Below are 17,634 nucleotides of genomic sequence, written 5' to 3' on the forward strand. Positions count from 1 at the left end.
TCCTCGTGAGCCTGGTCTACTGGTGTCTCCATTAAAGGCATCTGTGAGGCGGCCGGCTGGTCCTCGCCAACCACTTTTGTCAAGTTATATCACTTGGACATTCCAAGTGCATTGTATGTTTGTTATATTTATCAGAGTAAAAATGTACACAAATTTATTAGTCTACTCCCCTCATGCAAATGTGTTCACTTTCAAACAAAGAAAATCTTCCGCCAGAGAATTGCACCTTTCTCATTGGTCAAGCCAAGACTTGAAGGTGGAGACTTTCTGAAGAGTTCAAAAAGCCCCCACGCAGATCACACTTGGTCTTCTGGTTCTTCTCTTTGTTCCTGCTGATATTACGGATTGCTGTCACGTGAGATCCCACCCGGTCCCCGAGCCGGGCTGGTAGGCCTCACTTACTTCAAGCCATGCGCAACTGCCTCAACCACAAAAGAGTCAAATTAACAGTGCATGTTTGTATTAATTTTCCTTATTCAATGCAGAAGATATTGATTACAACTTCAGCACCATCGGACCGAACCATCAAGGATTTCTCTCCTCAACAGCTAAGGCATTTGCAAGTATCGTTAACGGCGATAACACTAAACAGCGATTTAGTATTAAGATTGTAAACCCCTTTTGTTAACAAAGGTGCTTAATAGTATTGAAACTGATGTTTCTTGCCGCTTGTTAAATGACTCTTTTCATAGCTTCATTCCCGTTATGATACGGTTAGCTACAAGCTAAGAAAGCGATATTTTTCTGTGGCCAGGGAAAATACTCAATCAATACTGAGTGTTCGCTGGCCGAACAGATTAATTGATTGTAATATTAATTGAGCTACATCAAGTTAATTCGATTAACTGATCCAAATATTTATAATTAATTATAACAAGTTATGATTAATTATTCATATTTTCCCTTTTGAGCTAATTTGAGCTACAGAGAGTATAGAGGGCGATTTATATTTTGACAATATTTTAATGCAATTTTCCTATTATGAAGAACAAACATCTTGCCAAGTGATCACTGCAATAACAACATATCAGCAACAAACACACTTCTTATCTAATATTAACATGTCTCTCAACAACACCAGAGCTTTCTCTTTTTATTTAACAGTTTTGCCCCAGATTATTACATTCATGTAAATCATATAATATAAAAATAAATATTGCATTATTGATTTTAATTGCACAGAATTGTCTCTTAATTTCTCTTAAACAGCACGAAACAAACACTCAAAGAGGTGACTGAAGAGATGAATGAATACAAGCGAATAAGTCAGAAACCGACTATACTGTAAAACTGAATATCACATAAAAGCAGTGTGATGCGTTTGAGAGTAAAGTCCCAGCATGCCAGTGTGTGTTTCAGATCCTCCGCTGGTGTGTGTCCGTCTGCAGGAAAGTTCGTTTCACCAGCACTGCAGTGTCGAAGGGGCAGACGTACAGATCGAAGTAGAACAGAAAGTTCCAGAAGAACGTCGGCATCAGCGGCCACAGCAGCACAAACAGAGACGAGTCCAGTATCTCTGCTAACACCTCGTGCCAAACCCTCACAGGGAGCGTCCTGCAGTCACACACACACAACAATCATCCGTCACACAACAGCTCTAACTGTGCTAATGCTGTTTAAAGTCACTAAACATGGAGAACATCTTTCTTTTCTTTTCTCTGTACCTCATCTGTCCTCTCTTCAACAGTGTCCAGAAGAAATGCACATCCTGCACGGACAGTAACAGGGCGTGAAAGATGACGATGCGTGTGGTCCAGTTATGAACGCTCAGCCAGTGCCAGGCGAATGCAGACAGCAGCTGATAGGGCAAAAGGAGGTACATGAGCAGAAACTCCGCCCACTGACGCCAACCCGGACGGTCCTGATGCGGCAGATGCAGAAAAAGAGTTGTGATAAAAAACATAAAAACACCTTTTCGTTATCTCTACAGACCTGAAAGTCTTTCATTTACAGACTGTGTGCATATGGCACATTTTCAGGTCCAGTTTCAGCTTTGGGTGATTTGAAATATTTCTAGTTAAAAGTATTTTACGGCTAGATTGTATTCTTATAATGAAAATTGTGAGAGCGAGGTGAGAGTTACTCTTTTTTTTCCACCAAACATGATTATTTCCATAGTGATAAGTTGCTGCTTTACGAACAGTCTGAAAGTCCTGTGACTGCCACTAGGGGGCAGACAGCTTCATTCGTATGCAGATGTGCTGGAGAGTGAAAAGACAGTGACGCACCAGCGGTGTGTCGGTCAGGCGGTCTTGCGTTGCTGCGGTTGTTTGTGCGGGGCAACTGGTGTGAATGAAGGGCAGAAATGTGTCGTCATAATCAAACAGAAACAGATAGAGCAGCGTCAGCCGGGGAAATCTGCGCAAACTCAACAGCAGAAACAGAGTCTTCCCGAAATGCAGATCCTAAAGAGAGAGAGAGAGATGGTGCTTAATCTTACCATCCATGATGAATGAACTTGAGTGAAGCATACACACACTCACACACACACACACACACACACACACACTCACCTTGTACTGCCAGAGGTTGAGTGAGACTCGGCGCTCTTTGAGTCTGTGCAGCTCCTCCAGGATGATCCGTCGGTGAGACTGATTCCTGATGCTGAACGGAGCCGCAGACAGATCTTCATCGCTGAGAGCAGACAGCGTTCTGACACACACACACATTACACATTTCAATGGTGATATGTGTGTGACGGCACTCTAGAACAGGTTCTCAAACCTTTTGATGCCAAAGACCCAAATGTAATGATTGATGACCTTCCCAAAATATTAAGGAAGCTCTCTCTCTCTCTCTCTCGCTCTCTCTCTCTCTCTCTCTCTCTCTCTCTCTCTCTCTATATATATATATATATATATATATAATGCTCATTTATAGAGTTTGAGGACAAATATAAAGTGTGTGTGTGTGTGTGTTTGTGTTACCTGCCATTGATCTGTTCCCTGAGGAAGGTTTGTTTGTACTGATTGGTCCAGACACTCAGATGCTCCACCCACAGAGTGACATCATCAGCGCTCCACCTGCTGAGTGGTTTACTGAGCAGCACATCATGACTGGAGCTGATACTGAACGCACGGTACACTAACAACACAGTCTACACACACACACACACACACACACAGTGATGATGCAGTACAACAACTCATCCTCAGTATGTGTGTGTGTGTGTGTGTGTGTGTGTGTGTGTCTGTGTGTGTGTGTGTGTGTGTGCGCGTGTGCGCGTGTGTGTGCGCGTGTGCGCGTGTGTGTGTGTGTGTGTGTGTGTGTGTGTGTGTGTGTGTGTGTGTGTGTGTGTGTCACTCACAGCCACACAGCACAGCGCTGTCTTGATTCCAGCCAGAAACTCTCTGATGTTGATCTGTGGTGGATTCAGCATATTAAACGGTGGTCGGTTCAGTATATTAAACAGTGGTAGGTTCTGTGGCGGAGCTGCGCGAGGGGCCTCTCTCTTCCCCTGCTGCTGGAAGGCCTGGAGAACATGACGGAGCCGCGGATTGCTCAGGACGGCCTGTTTCCGTCGGCTGACATCAGCGGGAAACAACTTCTCCACCGCATCCCTGACACACACACACACACACACACACACACACAGGCTGTTTCATTGTGTGTCTGATTGAGAACATGAACATTAGACAGTCACCAGCACCAAACTTAACTCGATCAGTAACTGTGTGAACCTAAAGCCCATTCACACCACAAACCATTAAACTATAATGATTACTATAATAACTGTAACAGGAACTATAATGGTTGGGAAAGTTACTTTCCAAATGTATTCCATTACAGTTACAATTTACTTCATAAATAAATAAATTAAGTATTCAGTAACGTAAACAACACAATATGAAAGTAATGTAATCTGATTACTTTTTGATTCCTTCAAGGTCACATATGTAAATAAAGTCAAGTAAAAAATAATATAATCAAAGTACTTTTATTTAATATGAATTTAAAATTAAAACTAATAAAAACTAGGCTATTAAAACAAAGCTATCGTGTCTTGTTTCACCAGCCCCGTATATTAATATAAAAGGCTCTGCAGACATCTAGTGGCTAAAGTATGGTATTACAGGTTTTTTTTTTTATTTATTTTTTTTTTTGAACATGTACAAGGGGAAAAAATATTTATAGTTTATTTATAAAATGGTTAGTTCCTGTCCTTGATTCTGATTGGTCAATAGCTGTGTTTATTCACGATAAAACACTATGACCCTAACCCTATCAACAACACCCTTAGCAACCACTCTTAGTAAAGAGTTTGTTCTCAGCTGATATTGTTCATTGAATCTAACTGTATCATGTGAGTGTTGTGAGAAAGAGATTGAGTGAACGAGTTTATTACCTGCATTCAGATTTAACATTTTCCTTCAGGTCAGTCCTATGTTCATAATAAAACATCTGTTTAAATGATGTATTATCCTGTCCTTTTAACAGTTAAGGGGTTTTCCCGTGACTGACAGCGCTAGTCATTTGTCAGGTGCGTCTTGTTCTGTGTTCACAACAATTCAGTCTTTTCAATGTTCACTACTGACTGACACACTCATAAAGGCAGTCTTTGCCGCCATCTAATGGTGTAATAATGTAACTTCTGTTGCTGTTCACGGTCAGGAACTATTTTTTTCGGCAGAAGGAAGGCTTTAGTGAACGTTTACTTCATGAAAGCTGCACTGATACATATTTTGGGCTTTAATATTTGTATTGTGTAGTAACCATTTAATTAAAGCAATAAGGTACTCAAGGCTAGTGCTGTATCATGAATAAGACACGCTAAAGGGGTTACTCCGCTTCACGTCGTGCCTAACAACACCCTTCAGCCGTGACTTATTGATGATACAGCACAGCCTCTCGTACCTTATTGATTACACACATTTAAAAATAAAAAACACCATTTACATTTTCGCCATCACTGCTGAAGCTTCTCTGACAATGTACATCATAGACATAATAAATACAAGTACATGACAAGCTGCTTCTTCTTCGGCTTTTGACTTGATACTCAACATGGCCGCGGACACTGCCACCTAGTGGTCTGCATGCATGTCAACGCTGAAGTATAAATGAAAACAGATAATCTACAGCGCAGAGGCTCAGGCGTAGGTCCGACGCAGAAGTATCAAGCTCCGGGTATACTTCACCTTCCGCGCCCGGGCGCGTCAGGCCCTTTCACACAGGATGCAGTATGCGCTGCGCTATGAAACCCATTTGTTTCAATGGCTAGCGCCGCGTGAGGACTGCGTTGACCGAAGTGCAGACGCAGCGGAGCGCAGCTTGAGTGCAACGCCTCGGTCAAAGTGCAAAATAGTTCAACTTTTGCCGCTGCGCTCTGTGACGATTACCCGCGCGACCAATAGCAACGGGGCATCCAAACAATCGGAAAGCAAAATGGATAAACAGCTATTTACTGTGTTGTAATTTCCAGAGCTATACAATACAAGTTTGCTGGTCGTATAGAGACATCGGGAGAAAAGCTGTGTCATGAAGACATGACAGACACTGTCAAGAGCTGCTCTTTCTGCTTCGTACAAGCAGGGCTATTGCTATTGCTCACTTCTTTGCACGGGACATACTTTGCTGCTGACGAAAGGTGGAACAACAATCAAATGACTATGTATAAAACTCCCGCTACATGTTTGGAAAACTCCGCCTACTGTGCTCAAAATCGCAAATCGCTTTCTATCTGAAGAGCTGCGCTGAACCCAGCGGCGAGCGCAGCGCATACCGCGTCCTGTGTGAAAGGGCCTTCACGCGCGTCTTTCAAAGTATACTAAACCAAGGATGCGCGCGGATGACAGAGTTCGACACATGTGCAGTGAAATTTCTTTCTATACTATTACCAGACAACCGGACATTCGCTAGGCAGGATTGGAGAAGAAAAATAGTGCAGCCACTATTGCAACATAGTTCAGAAGATACACCAAGAAAACAGGAATCAAAAACGTTGGAGAAGGCATGATTTTGAGTTTACTCGTCTTATTTTTGAATCGTTCTTCACACACTCTTCGTCGACGACTGCACATTGTGCTCAGTACTGTGCATATTGCCATCTAGTGGACTCTTCTTTCCTGCTTGCGCATGCGCTGTTGCACGCGCACCGCCCCAGCCAACATAGCTTGGTGGGGTCCAGATGGGAGTCACCTGGGCAGCCTAACTGGGGCCCAGACATTTTTGTCCACGGTTTCCATGGAGGCCCCACATGGGTTAGCCCAGATGAAATGAACACTGCTCAGTGTGCACACTACAGGCTGTTAAATGTAACACAGAAACATGCTGGAGTTAATGAGATAATTAGGTGATAATGAGCAGAATCACTGAAGGACAGAGAAACAACAAGAACTACGACTTCAGTCACATCCTTCGATGAAATCAACTGAAGATAAAAGACATTAAATCTCTGAAGATCTGATTAAACAACTCCACAAACAGCTTTACCAGCTTCACTCATTACTAACCAGACTGACTTTATTTCTGACATTCATCTACAAAAGTTGTTATTGAGAATTACCAGAGGTTTAGATGTTGATGATTTGTTGAAAATAAGTTTGTTTTTATGTCACCGTGATCGAGGTCAGCGCTTACTTCAGTTAGGCAGTTTGCCTCTTGTCTGTTTTAGTAATAATGTTTCTTTGGCTGCTCTTGCTGTTTGTTATGGCAAGAAAAACAAAAGACAATATGTTTAACTGCTGTCAGCTGTTCAATGATATGAATCTAATTCATTTTATTGCTTTGTTCACTGATCTAATGACTGAGCTTTATATGAAAAAAATGTTACTTTTGTACTGGATCTTCCTCAGAACAACTAAAAAAAAAGTTACAAAAACCAGAGCAGAAGAATAAATCTGAAAAATACAATGTACATTAAATCCTTTAAAACAGCTGCAAGATTTATTCACACACAGACATCAAGAATCAGCATATGATTCTCAGCAATGGTGACATGCTGCAATGCATTCTGGGTGCCTCATACAAAACTCATCCATGGCTCCCAGAATGCATTGCAGCATGAAGCATGTCACCATTGTTGAGAATCATACGCTGATTCTTGACGTCTGTTTGTAACTAAATCTCTCAGGAGGTTTGAAGTGTTTAGTGAACAATGTGTTTTTCAAATTTTCTGATTAAAACATTTTTATTGTTGTAATTCTAGAAGAGATCCAGCACAAAGTTAAACACATTTTGCTCATAAAAAGTTCAGTCATTAGATCAGTGAATTAAGACACTAAATGATGACTATATTTTTATCATTTAGCAGGTGACCATATTGTCTCTTGTTTTTCTTGCCATAACGAACATAATTCTCAATAAGAGCTTCTGTAGATGAATGTCAGAAATAAAGTCAGTCTGGTTAGTAATGAGTGAAGCTGGTAAAGCTGTTTATGGAGATGTTTAATCAGATCTTCAGAGATTTAATGTCTTTTATCTTCAGTTGATTTCATCGAAGGTTGTGGCTGAAGTCGTAGTTCTTGTTGTTTCTCTGTCCTTCAGTGATTCTGCTCATTATCACCTAATTATCTCATTAACTCCAGCATGTTTCTGTGTTACATTTAACAGCCTGTAGTGTGCACACTGAGCAGTGTTCATTTCATCTGGGCTAACCCATGTGGGGCCTCCATGGAAACCGTGGACAAAAATGTCTGGGCCCCAGTTAGGCTGCCCAGGTGACTCCCATCTGGACCCCACCAAGCTATGTTGGCTGGGGTGCTGTGCGGCCGAAAATGACGTCACGAACACGGACGGCTGAAGTATACCTGGGGCTTCAGCCTTTAGCAGCGTCTCAGCGTCTGAGGGAATGACTGTAGACAGGTGTTATTGCGCATACACCAGCAGGTGGCTCACGTGAGTCATGACTGGCAACAGAACCAGGAACTATAACTGGACTGGATGGAACTGAAATAAATTATTTGAATGTTGTGATCCTATCAGTCTTATGATAGCAACCTGAATTGTAACAAAGCACTGTTCGCCAGAGGAGGACTGCCCCCCCGACTAAGCCTGGTTTCTCCCAAGGTTTTTTTCTCCATTTTAACACCTATTTTCCACTTGTTTGCCACCTGATGTCACCTGTTGGAGTTTGGGTTCCTTGCCGCTGTCGCCTTTGGCTTGCTTAGTTGGGGACACTTGACATTTGACTTGACATTTGATATTCAACAGTATTCTTGACATTTATTCAGCAGTGCTTTGATCTGCCTGCATTGACACTATTCTTGAAGAGCTGCTGTGCAGCAAAAATTATGTACCAGTTATCAATGTTAAGCTGCTTTGATACAATCTGCATTGTAAAAAGCACTATATAAATAAAGGTGACTTGACTTGACTATAATCAAGCAGCGTTTAATACAGCTTTATGTCAAAATATTAATTTATTTAGCTTTGAATGAAACCATTATAATCCTGATAGTATTCCCGTTTTCTTCTAAATATAACTGTATTCTGATTAATTTGTTTTTGGATGTAACTAACAAATTACAGTTGCCATATTTTTATCCTGATTACGTAACGCCGTTATGTATCCCGTTACTTCCAAACCTGATGATAACTACATTCCGCGTCTCTCACCGGAGCAGGATGTTGACTTTGGGAAAGCCCTGCCATACCGCTCGGCACTCTGGGCAGTCGGTCCGGAGAGCGGACGCCCACCATGTGGCCAGGCAGTGGCGGCAGAAGCTGTGTCCACAGGTGAGTGTGGTGGGCTCGACCAGCACCTCGTAACAGCAGTGACAGCTGAACTCAGACGCAGACAGTCCCGCCATCGGCTCCTCAGACTCGCTGAGCTCCGGGTCTACAGGGATCCACTCGTCCATCACACTCTGTCAACACACACACACACACACACACACACACACACACACACACACACACACAGATCTTATAACAGGACGGCTCCTGTAAGTGTCTTCAGGCAGGTTCATGTCTCACTCAGTCTCAGCGCCGGTCAGCTAATCGTCTCTCCTCTCATATCGGCTCTTTCGGTTTAGTCATTTAAACACTCGTTTCTCACAGATCACGACAGAAGAGAAAGAGAAACTGCTTTATTTCAGCGCAGCACTGCCTACTCAAAACACACACACGTGACGCGTCATTTCCTATATTTATGGGGACTTTCCATTGAGGGGCAGTACATTTCGATGCCAATTTAGCTCAAACCATCATAAATACCCAAACACACACACACACACTCTTTCAGTCTGTGTATCTGGTCCTCCCTCTCAGAATCCTGACATTCACTTTCACTTCTGATGTGCTTCATTACCATTGCTAATATTTGTACATTCATATCCTGTAAAAAACAACACATAAAGTTACTCACAGAGAAAGATTGCTTCTGGTTTCTCAACATCGTTTGCTTTCTTATGAACTAAATATTGTCACTCCACGAGACTTTTCTGTAGGGATGGATGTCATTCCCACTTTAAAAACTCAGGAGACTCTTCACCTTCTTCCAGCTCTTGGGATCATCCTTGTGACACAGCAATAGGGAAGATTTGCTTTTTGTCCAGTCCCTCCCTCAGGAATAGAAGAATGATATTGTTCCTTCTGAAATCTCTTAGTAGAGGGATTGTTTTGATGATATTCATTGGAAGAAGGTGCGGTCTTTACCCAACAAATATGTGATCACCAAAAGGATAAAGAAGAATCTTTATATATAAAGTTTCCTGAGATGGATCCTCTATGCTCTTTTTGTGAAGTGGAAGATGAGTCTATCCTCACTTTTTAGGGATTGTGGGATCTTTTGAAAGAAATTTTGTTTATTTGTATGTGCTTCTTTTTTTGAAAAGTTTTCTCTGGTGTTTAAGGATGTCTTATTTGGAATGAATTTATAACTCTGATAAAATAAAAAAAATCTATCTATTTTTTCTTGCCAAGTTTTTATACATAATTGTACATTTGTCTGTTAAACCTCTTTATATTATTATTAGACTTGAAATGTTATTTGAGTATTTTTCTTCTTCCAGTAATGTCAAAGCTCTATAGTCCTTCACGCTGTGCACAAGGTATTATATGAATGTTTTTATATTGAACAAAAAAGGGACTTTCATGACGTAACATTCATGAGTCACGTGCTTCACCTGTGCAGAACCGTTGTCATCATTGGCATCTCAAGGCGAGTTTGTTTTTGTGGTTGACAGATCTGGCAGTATGGAATGCAGGATGCATCATGGGAAAGACGTACAGATGCGCATTGAAAGTGCAAGAGTAAGATTTAGGATTTATAATATGACACGTTTATTGAGATGTATTGAGTCACTGTACTCATCTGTGCACGTGTCTCTCTAGGACACGCTGTTGTTGCTGCTGAAGAGTCTGCCCATGGGATGCTACTTCAACATCTATGGATTCGGCTCTCGATTTGAGTCCTTCTTCCCGTCAGTATCCAAACGCTAGTTGTTCTTCAGGAATTATGCTATTTAGTGTGGTTTTGTGAGAGACTGTGGTGTGTGTCGTTGCAGTCAGAGTGTTGTGTACAGCGAGGACACAATGGAAGAGGCTCTACGGAGAGTAAAGGACATGGATGCAGACATGGGCGGCACAGAGATCCTCCAGCCGCTGAAACACATCTACAGTCAGCCCTGTCACCCGGATCACCCCCGACAGGTACAGCCAAACATATTAATCATCAAACACTCTTTCTGAACGTCGGTGAGGTGTTTCCTCAGCCTGACACTGATTCTCTCTCAGCTGTTCATCTTCACGGATGGAGAGGTGTGGAACACTAAAGAGGTGCTGGACCTGGTGAAGAGTCACGTCTACTCTCACAGGTGGAGCTCACGTCTCACTCCTCCTCATCTCCTGACATCACAGCGTTTAGCTCATGTCAGGTGATTGTGTTCTCCTGTCTTCAGGTGTTTCTCCTTCGGGATCGGTGAGGGTGCGAGTACGGCTCTCATCACAGGAATGGCCAGAGAAGGTTCAGGTCACGCTCAGTTCATCACAGGCACTGACCGCATGCAGCCCAAAGTAAGATCTGCTGTGGAAACAGAGTGGACAGAATCAGTACAAGATGTTCAGGGTTTTTATTTACCACTCTTTCTTCTTGTCCTCTCTGTCAGGTGATGCAGTCGCTCAGGTTTGCTCTCCAGCCGGCTGTGGATAATATCTCTGTGGACTGGACCGTTCCTGAGGGCGTTACGGTGGACACGCTGTCACCACCCATCAACACCCTGCTCCAGGGTCAGAGGGCGCTCATCTACGCTCAGCTGAAAGGACAGGTCAAAGCTTTTTAATGGTTAATTTAAAGAAACTTTGGAGACCAGTGCCACACTGTGTAAACCAAGGGCTCTTCAACCAGTAGCCACTGGGAAAAATCCAACATGTCGATCATTTTGTGTGGCGTGTCCGAACCCAGATGTGGTGCACCACTGGTCCTTGAAAGAAAAGAGCTGAAGAGTGTAAAATCATCAAATGCGCACGTTACGTTTTCTTTCTCTCTCATCATAGAGTTCAGGAGAGGCAGAAGGAGCTGTAACTGTGAAATACAGACTGAAGGACCAACCAGTGACTAACCAGCTCCAGTTTACTCTCAAACCAACGGAAGACACGGGGTAACACACACACTCATGGCTGAACTAACCCTTTGAGTATTCTTTTTCAATTGTACATGTAAAGTACAAAAGTACTTGATTTTTAAATTAGGTATTAAATGTAAAAATACTGATTGTTTTTTACTAGTCAGACCAGTCATTAGTCAGAGCACTAATAATAAAAGATCAGTGCAGACATTTAATAAGTACCGATATGCAAATAAGAAAACGTTTTAGTTTGTTTTACGCTGTTGAAACATATACTAAAATATCAGTTTACGTTACTGATAATTCAAGTTCAAACAAGTAAAAATATGTACCACAAAAAATAGGAAAATCAAAATTTGTGTAAATGTGGCAACAAATAGTATAAAATTAGACTGTACTAATGTTACATGTGGCAAAATGCATTAACATTTCTAGAGGAATGCTGTGCAAACACACACATCAGCGGGGAATATGCTGGGCCTGCTCTGTACACACAGTGACATCTTCACATTCAAGCGTTTCAATGGGCTGAAACAGCTTTTATGGCAGATTTAGTGAAAGTAAAAGTTTACCAAAATAAAACTACTGTGATAAAGTACAGTTAAGTACTTAAGTCGCTGATAAAATTGTATAATATAAATTCTTTGTTACTGTCCACCACTGATACACACTCAGATTTATATTTATTTATGTATTTATTTACTTATTTAAGTTGCTGAATTTGTTACCTCTGTGATCTTCCATTGCCTCTTCTATCAGCCGGGTTAGGGTTTATTATTGTTCAGTTTTCAGTCAGTGCTTGTTTTGGCTTTAGCAGGACAATTATAGATATGACATGAAACAATACAAAGAAGAGCCGGATCATATGACCTAATATCATGGTTGTGTTGACATTACTCCACCATATCAGATCTCCGAGCTGCGTCTCTGACAGTGAAGACTGTATATTTGACAGGTTTGTGTTTGTTGCTGCAGACTGACGATCCACCGGCTGGCGGCCCGGTCTGTGATCCGCTCTCTGGAGCTGGAGGAGCGGGCCGGAGGAGCAGACGCGGAGGCCGTCAGGAGCAGGATCGTGGAGCTCAGTGTTCAGGCAGGAGTGAGCAGCGTTCATACAGCCTTCATCGGTGTTAATAAAGACAGCAAACAGACGGTGAAAGGGCCGCTGCTGCAGAGGAGAGTGCCAGTACAGGGTAAGTTCACTGATTTCTGTGTGTGTTTACAGCAGGGCTGCCCAGTTCTGATCCTGGAGAGACACTGTCCACCAGAGTTTAGTTCCCATCCTTATTAAATTCTCTCGAAACTTCCAGGGGTGTATATGAAATCATTCACTATTCCCCACATTAGTGCACTAATACAGCCCAAATGAAAGCGAGTGAGTGAATTCAGACACTGAGTGCGCTGGAAGGGCTGCCTCTTTTGCACAGTTTGTGATTCCTGTTTAATAATTACTTGAAAATTAGCAACCTGGCTGCTCCAGTAGTAATAAAAAGTCTTATTTTGAATTCATGGAAACTAGCATGTATAAACATTAATAAAATGATTTAATAATCAAAAAAATCAAAATTTATAATTTTATAATTTATAATCAAAATGAAATTTACACCTGTTTGATGTTATGCCGTAGCCACATTAGACCAGCGTCTAACAGCTAGTGGGTGATTTCGGACACGGCCCAGGTGAGTGTGTTGGAGCAGGTTGGAACTAAACTCTGGAGTACACCAGGATCAGGATTGTTTAGGAGTATGATTTCATAATCAGTTCCCTATCGAATGGGAACTCACACTGCATCCTCTTGAGGACACTATAGGGAATGCCTCCGGCATGACCGGTGTTTGAGCTGTTAGGCTCTCTGTGAGCCTCCTTAGCCACATTTCCACTGTCAGGCCAGTGCGAGGCAGGGCTATCAACGTGCCGAGCTGGGCCAATAGCCTCGGACCTCAAGCACCGAGGCCAAAATCAAGTTATATTTCCACTGTTTGGTCAGCATGACTGCAGTGAACGCTTGATCTTTACTTAAAGACTTAAGACTCCAACATCAATATTTGACCAATGTTTTACAATAAAAAATGTTACAGTAAGTAATTTTAATTTGTCAGGAGTGCACATCATTCAAGCTGAATCTAACTGATATTTATATTCACATAAAAAGAGAACGCACACCTATTCAGTTTCACCTGCTTCCGTTTATTTACAATCACAGGAGTTCACAAAACAACTCCATTAAGGCTTTTAAATCCAAAGTCTTACACATTTAGAAATATATTGATAATATATCATATGTTTACCACACATTTCTGTAAATTTTCCTTGAAATTATGTGATTGCAATCCGAGGATTGCAGTCAGAGCAACAGAGGGAGCTCATAGACTTTAGTAGACTTTAGCATCACATACAAGAATATTTCTCACCAAATACTGATGCACCTCTTGATGGAAATAACATCATAACATTCATTTCCATCAAGAGGTTAGCAATTTTTGGTCAAGATCTTGTATTGACAATGCAAGAGGTGAGAGCTCTGTAAAGTCTCCTCCAGCACATCCCAAAGACTCTCAGTAAATGTAGGCTCTGGACTCAGAGGTGCCAATCTTACATCTTAAAGTACATCTTAAAACATGGTTGTTTAAGAAATGAAAAGCTACACACTCCATCTGTTAGGGTTAAAAGAACTGTTGCTAAACATATAACATGCTAAAAACATAATAATCACTGTAATAATGATCCATTCATAGACTCTTAAGCTTATGCCTATTTAAATCCAAACAGCGACCTTTTTTTCAGTTCTTCAAACACCGTTCATTCCCCATCGTGTCCTCAAGAGGGTGCAGTGTCTTGTTCCCTTTCTCAGGGAACCACGGTTACACGCGTAACCCGAGACATTTTCCTGCCACATTATAGTTTAATACTAGTGTGCGCACATTAATATGTGAAATTGCATTCTTTATTAGAAATGTTCACGATGTATGGTGGCCTTATGGGAAATCATAGAAAGAAATCATATGCATTGTTCTTTATTTAACCACTAGTGGTCCAATGGGGGTCGCTTGACCATTTTTAATTTTCTGTTCTTTTTTTCTTTCTTCTTTTTGTATTATTATTTTTTTCTTTATCTCTTTGTGCTGGTAATGCAGAACTGTGTTTTTTCTATGCCAATGCATTGAAGAAATCACTCGAAAAAATAGGAAAATTAAGAATGGTCAAGGTGTGTGTGTGTGTGTGTGTGTGTTTTTATCAGAAGCTGGTTTGGTGTGAGTGTTTTTGTTTGTGGTTGTGTCAGATTTGTGTTTTTAAAGTGTCTTATATTCTTACATGTGCTTTTGTCTCTGTTTTCTTAGCAATGGCGGCTCGATTGATGGCTTGTTCTGGAATGCGTAAGAGAAATACACAGACAGACACTTCACTCCACTTGCTTTGTTCTTTATTGAATGTGTATTTTCTTGTTGTCTTTTTCTCCATATCTGAATGTCGCTCTTTGAATGATTGTTTTCAGCATATACCCTTATCAGTTTCTCTCTTTTTCTTAGCAAGGTTGTCTTCCCGTAAAGCAGGCGGTTCTATAATGTGTAAGTCGAGATATACTTGACTGAGCTTTTCTTGTTCTGTTTTGAATGTGTACATGAATCTAATAGTCTTTTTTGTTCTTCAGCACGCGCCTGTAGATCAGTGGCTAAGTTCTTCAGCTCACAACCTCCTCCTGATTCGTCTGATGAATGTTGTGCTTTACGTCCAGGTAAATCCACACATCCAGAAAACAGTGCCCTGGATTTCATTTATCTGCTTTAATCATCATATCAGAAATAGCGCTGCTTTACGTGTCTAGCTTCCTTCTGTGTGTTTCAGCCGAACCCGAGCCCCAGATGGACCCTTTGCTCCGGCTGGTCTCTCTTCAGAAGGCCTCGGGATGCTGGGAGCTGAGCTACGACTTAGCTTACGTGTTTGGGAAGACTGAGGACGAGGTGACCAATCACAGACCGGCACAGGTGGGGTATATGATGTCATATGTGTGTGTGTGATCAGTTCAGCGTGAGTGTGTGACGTGTGGTTGTGTGTTCCAGGTGGACGGGTCCGTGTGGGCCACCGTTCTGGCTCTGATCTGGTTATACTCGTGTAGATCAGGTGACCAGGTGGAGTGGCAGTTTGTGGCCATGAAGGCGGCGTCATGGATCCGCTCTCAGAAACGTGAGTCGACATCCATTCATTCAGCGTTCAGTGCTTCCTGTAGATGTTCTGCTACAGTGTGTGTGTGTTTCAGCGGACGGCCTGTCTCAGTGTGTGTGTGACGGGAACGTCCTGTTGGGATGTCAGGTGACTGAAGGCATGCTGGGAATCTGAAGACTGTCAGAAGAACAAATAACTCACTCTTGATCTTGAACAGAATTAATAGAGAAACACAGACACATTTCTGTTTGTATCGTGACAGAGGGAAGCTTTAGGGCCTGACCTCAGTTCATGTTATTGCTCTAAATATGACTGTGAATGTATAATCTTATGCTGCTCTATGTTCTGGACTTCAGAACACTATCCTGGGGCATTGGGCGGAAAATTAAAGAAATTATCAAAGAGAAAGCATCAATATATCAATTGTTTTGTGTGATTACAAATAATCATAAACAGACCCTCTCTCTTTTGTGAAATAATGCTAATATCACTTTATTTCTGTGTGATTAATGTGCCGTCCTGACACTAATTAATCATTGGATCACTTTTTATTGTAAAACTGTGGTAAAACATTGGTCAGGTTTAAAAAAACAGGTATCTTCAGATCTAATTTAATGCTTTTTAATGTCATACATGACCCATGACTGACCACAGATACTATATATATATATATGTCCCAAAACCTGAACTGTAATCAATTTAATGATTATTCAGTGTTGAAACTAAATCACTCTGAATTCATCAGAAACAGCTCGACCCTCTTGTGTCCGTCACAGAGCAGCCCTTTGGGGACACGTTTGGCCATGAAGGTCTCACATGTCATCCCTTTTTTATTTATTCTTGAGTAAAATAAAAATTATCAATTTATGCATTTCTTTTGTGATTTTTTTATTTGAATTACCTCTTAAAGTACCATATTTGTCTTGTAAAATATGCAAATTTTTGTTATATTGAATGTTTTTTGTTTTTTTTACTTTAGTAAAAATAATCTGTGTGTGTGTGTGTGTGTGTGTGTGTGTGTGTGTGTGTGTGTGTGTGTGTGTGTGTGTGTGTGTGTGTGTGTGTGTGTGTGTGTGTGTGTGTGTGTGTGTGTGTGTGTGTGTGTGTGTGTGTGTGTGTGTGTGTGTGTGTGTGTGTGTGTGTGTGTGTCTCATATAAACATTTCTGCTGTGTTTTGGGAGATAAGAATTACTTTTTTTTTGTTTTTTTGTTTTTTTTTGTTTACCAATTTACCACAAATCATACGCAATCATTAGCTTGCACATGAAATATTACAATTTTATGAAGAAAAAAAAAAATTACTTTAATAATGATCTAAACTGAGTTTCTGGATATTGATCTAGGCGTTAGAGGCAAAATTGTGCTGGTTAGAAGAAAACCTGCAGGAATTACAGTTCTAGAAGCTGTGTTGTGATGAAACATTTATGATTATTATCAATGTGGAAAACAGTTGTGTATTTTTTTTTTCCCCCCCAGGATCCTTTGATGAATAGAAAGTTCAAGAAAACAGCATTTATCTGAAATACAAAGCTTTTGTAACAATATACACTAGTGTTCAAAAGTTTGGGGTCAGTAAGAATTTTTATTTTATTTTTTTAAAGAAATTAATACTTTTATTCAGCAATGATGCATTTAATCGATCAAAAGTGACAGTAAAGACATTTATAATGTTACAAAAGATTATATTTCAAATAAACGCTGTTCTTTTGAACTTTCTATTCAAAGAATCCTGAAAAAAAAAAAACACTGTACACAAATATGTTGTACAATTGTACATAAATGTTTCTTGAGCAGCAGATCATCATATCAGAATTATTTCTGAAGGATCATGTGACACTGAAGACTGGAGTAATGATGCTGAAAATTCAGCTTTGATCACAGGAATAAATTACACTTTACAGTGTAATAACCAGATGATTTACACTGGAGTAATATTTCACTGTTTTATTGTATTTTTATTAAATTA

At 40.9% G+C, this 17,634-nt stretch overlaps 3 protein-coding genes across 5 annotated transcripts in view; 2 read left to right on the forward strand and 1 right to left on the reverse strand.

The window, feature by feature from the left end:
* Nucleotides 1–17,634, forward strand: part of LOC137015309 (uncharacterized) — a 289,835-nt gene that overhangs the window by 138,060 nt on the left and 134,141 nt on the right. The gene's annotated exons all lie outside the window — the stretch shown is intronic.
* On the reverse strand, nt 1,047–9,352 carry LOC137015306 (bifunctional apoptosis regulator-like). Of its 2 annotated transcripts, none has more exons than XM_067380183.1 (8): nt 9,308–9,352; nt 8,557–8,807; nt 3,308–3,560; nt 2,928–3,097; nt 2,514–2,652; nt 2,229–2,405; nt 1,665–1,861; nt 1,047–1,554 (listed from the first exon to the last, which is right to left on the reverse strand). In XM_067380183.1, exons 1-8 carry the CDS (start codon nt 9,335–9,337, stop codon nt 1,356–1,358), a joined length of 1,416 nt encoding a protein of 471 aa, XP_067236284.1. In that variant the 5' UTR covers nt 9,338–9,352; the 3' UTR covers nt 1,047–1,355. The 2 variants fall into 2 exon arrangements, with proteins under 2 accessions (XP_067236284.1, XP_067236285.1); XM_067380184.1 differs by lacking the exon at nt 9,308–9,352 and adding an exon at nt 8,917–9,213.
* On the forward strand, nt 8,600–16,571 carry LOC137015305 (von Willebrand factor A domain-containing protein 5A-like). 2 transcript variants are annotated; one of them, XM_067380182.1, is made up of 15 exons: nt 8,600–8,676; nt 10,128–10,194; nt 10,276–10,364; nt 10,449–10,593; nt 10,678–10,757; nt 10,842–10,956; nt 11,049–11,207; nt 11,437–11,540; nt 12,483–12,700; nt 14,846–14,881; nt 15,035–15,073; nt 15,157–15,240; nt 15,351–15,490; nt 15,566–15,689; nt 15,763–16,571. In XM_067380182.1, the coding sequence occupies exons 1-15, from the start codon at nt 8,639–8,641 to the stop codon at nt 15,840–15,842; spliced, it is 1,518 nt and encodes a 505-aa protein (XP_067236283.1). In that variant the 5' UTR covers nt 8,600–8,638; the 3' UTR covers nt 15,843–16,571. The 2 variants fall into 2 exon arrangements, with proteins under 2 accessions (XP_067236283.1, XP_067236282.1); XM_067380181.1 differs by having other exon boundaries at nt 15,566–16,571.

The sequence above is a fragment of the Chanodichthys erythropterus genome, chromosome 24 (genome assembly GCF_024489055.1).
Source record: "Chanodichthys erythropterus isolate Z2021 chromosome 24, ASM2448905v1, whole genome shotgun sequence".
NCBI lineage: Eukaryota > Metazoa > Chordata > Actinopteri > Cypriniformes > Xenocyprididae > Chanodichthys > Chanodichthys erythropterus.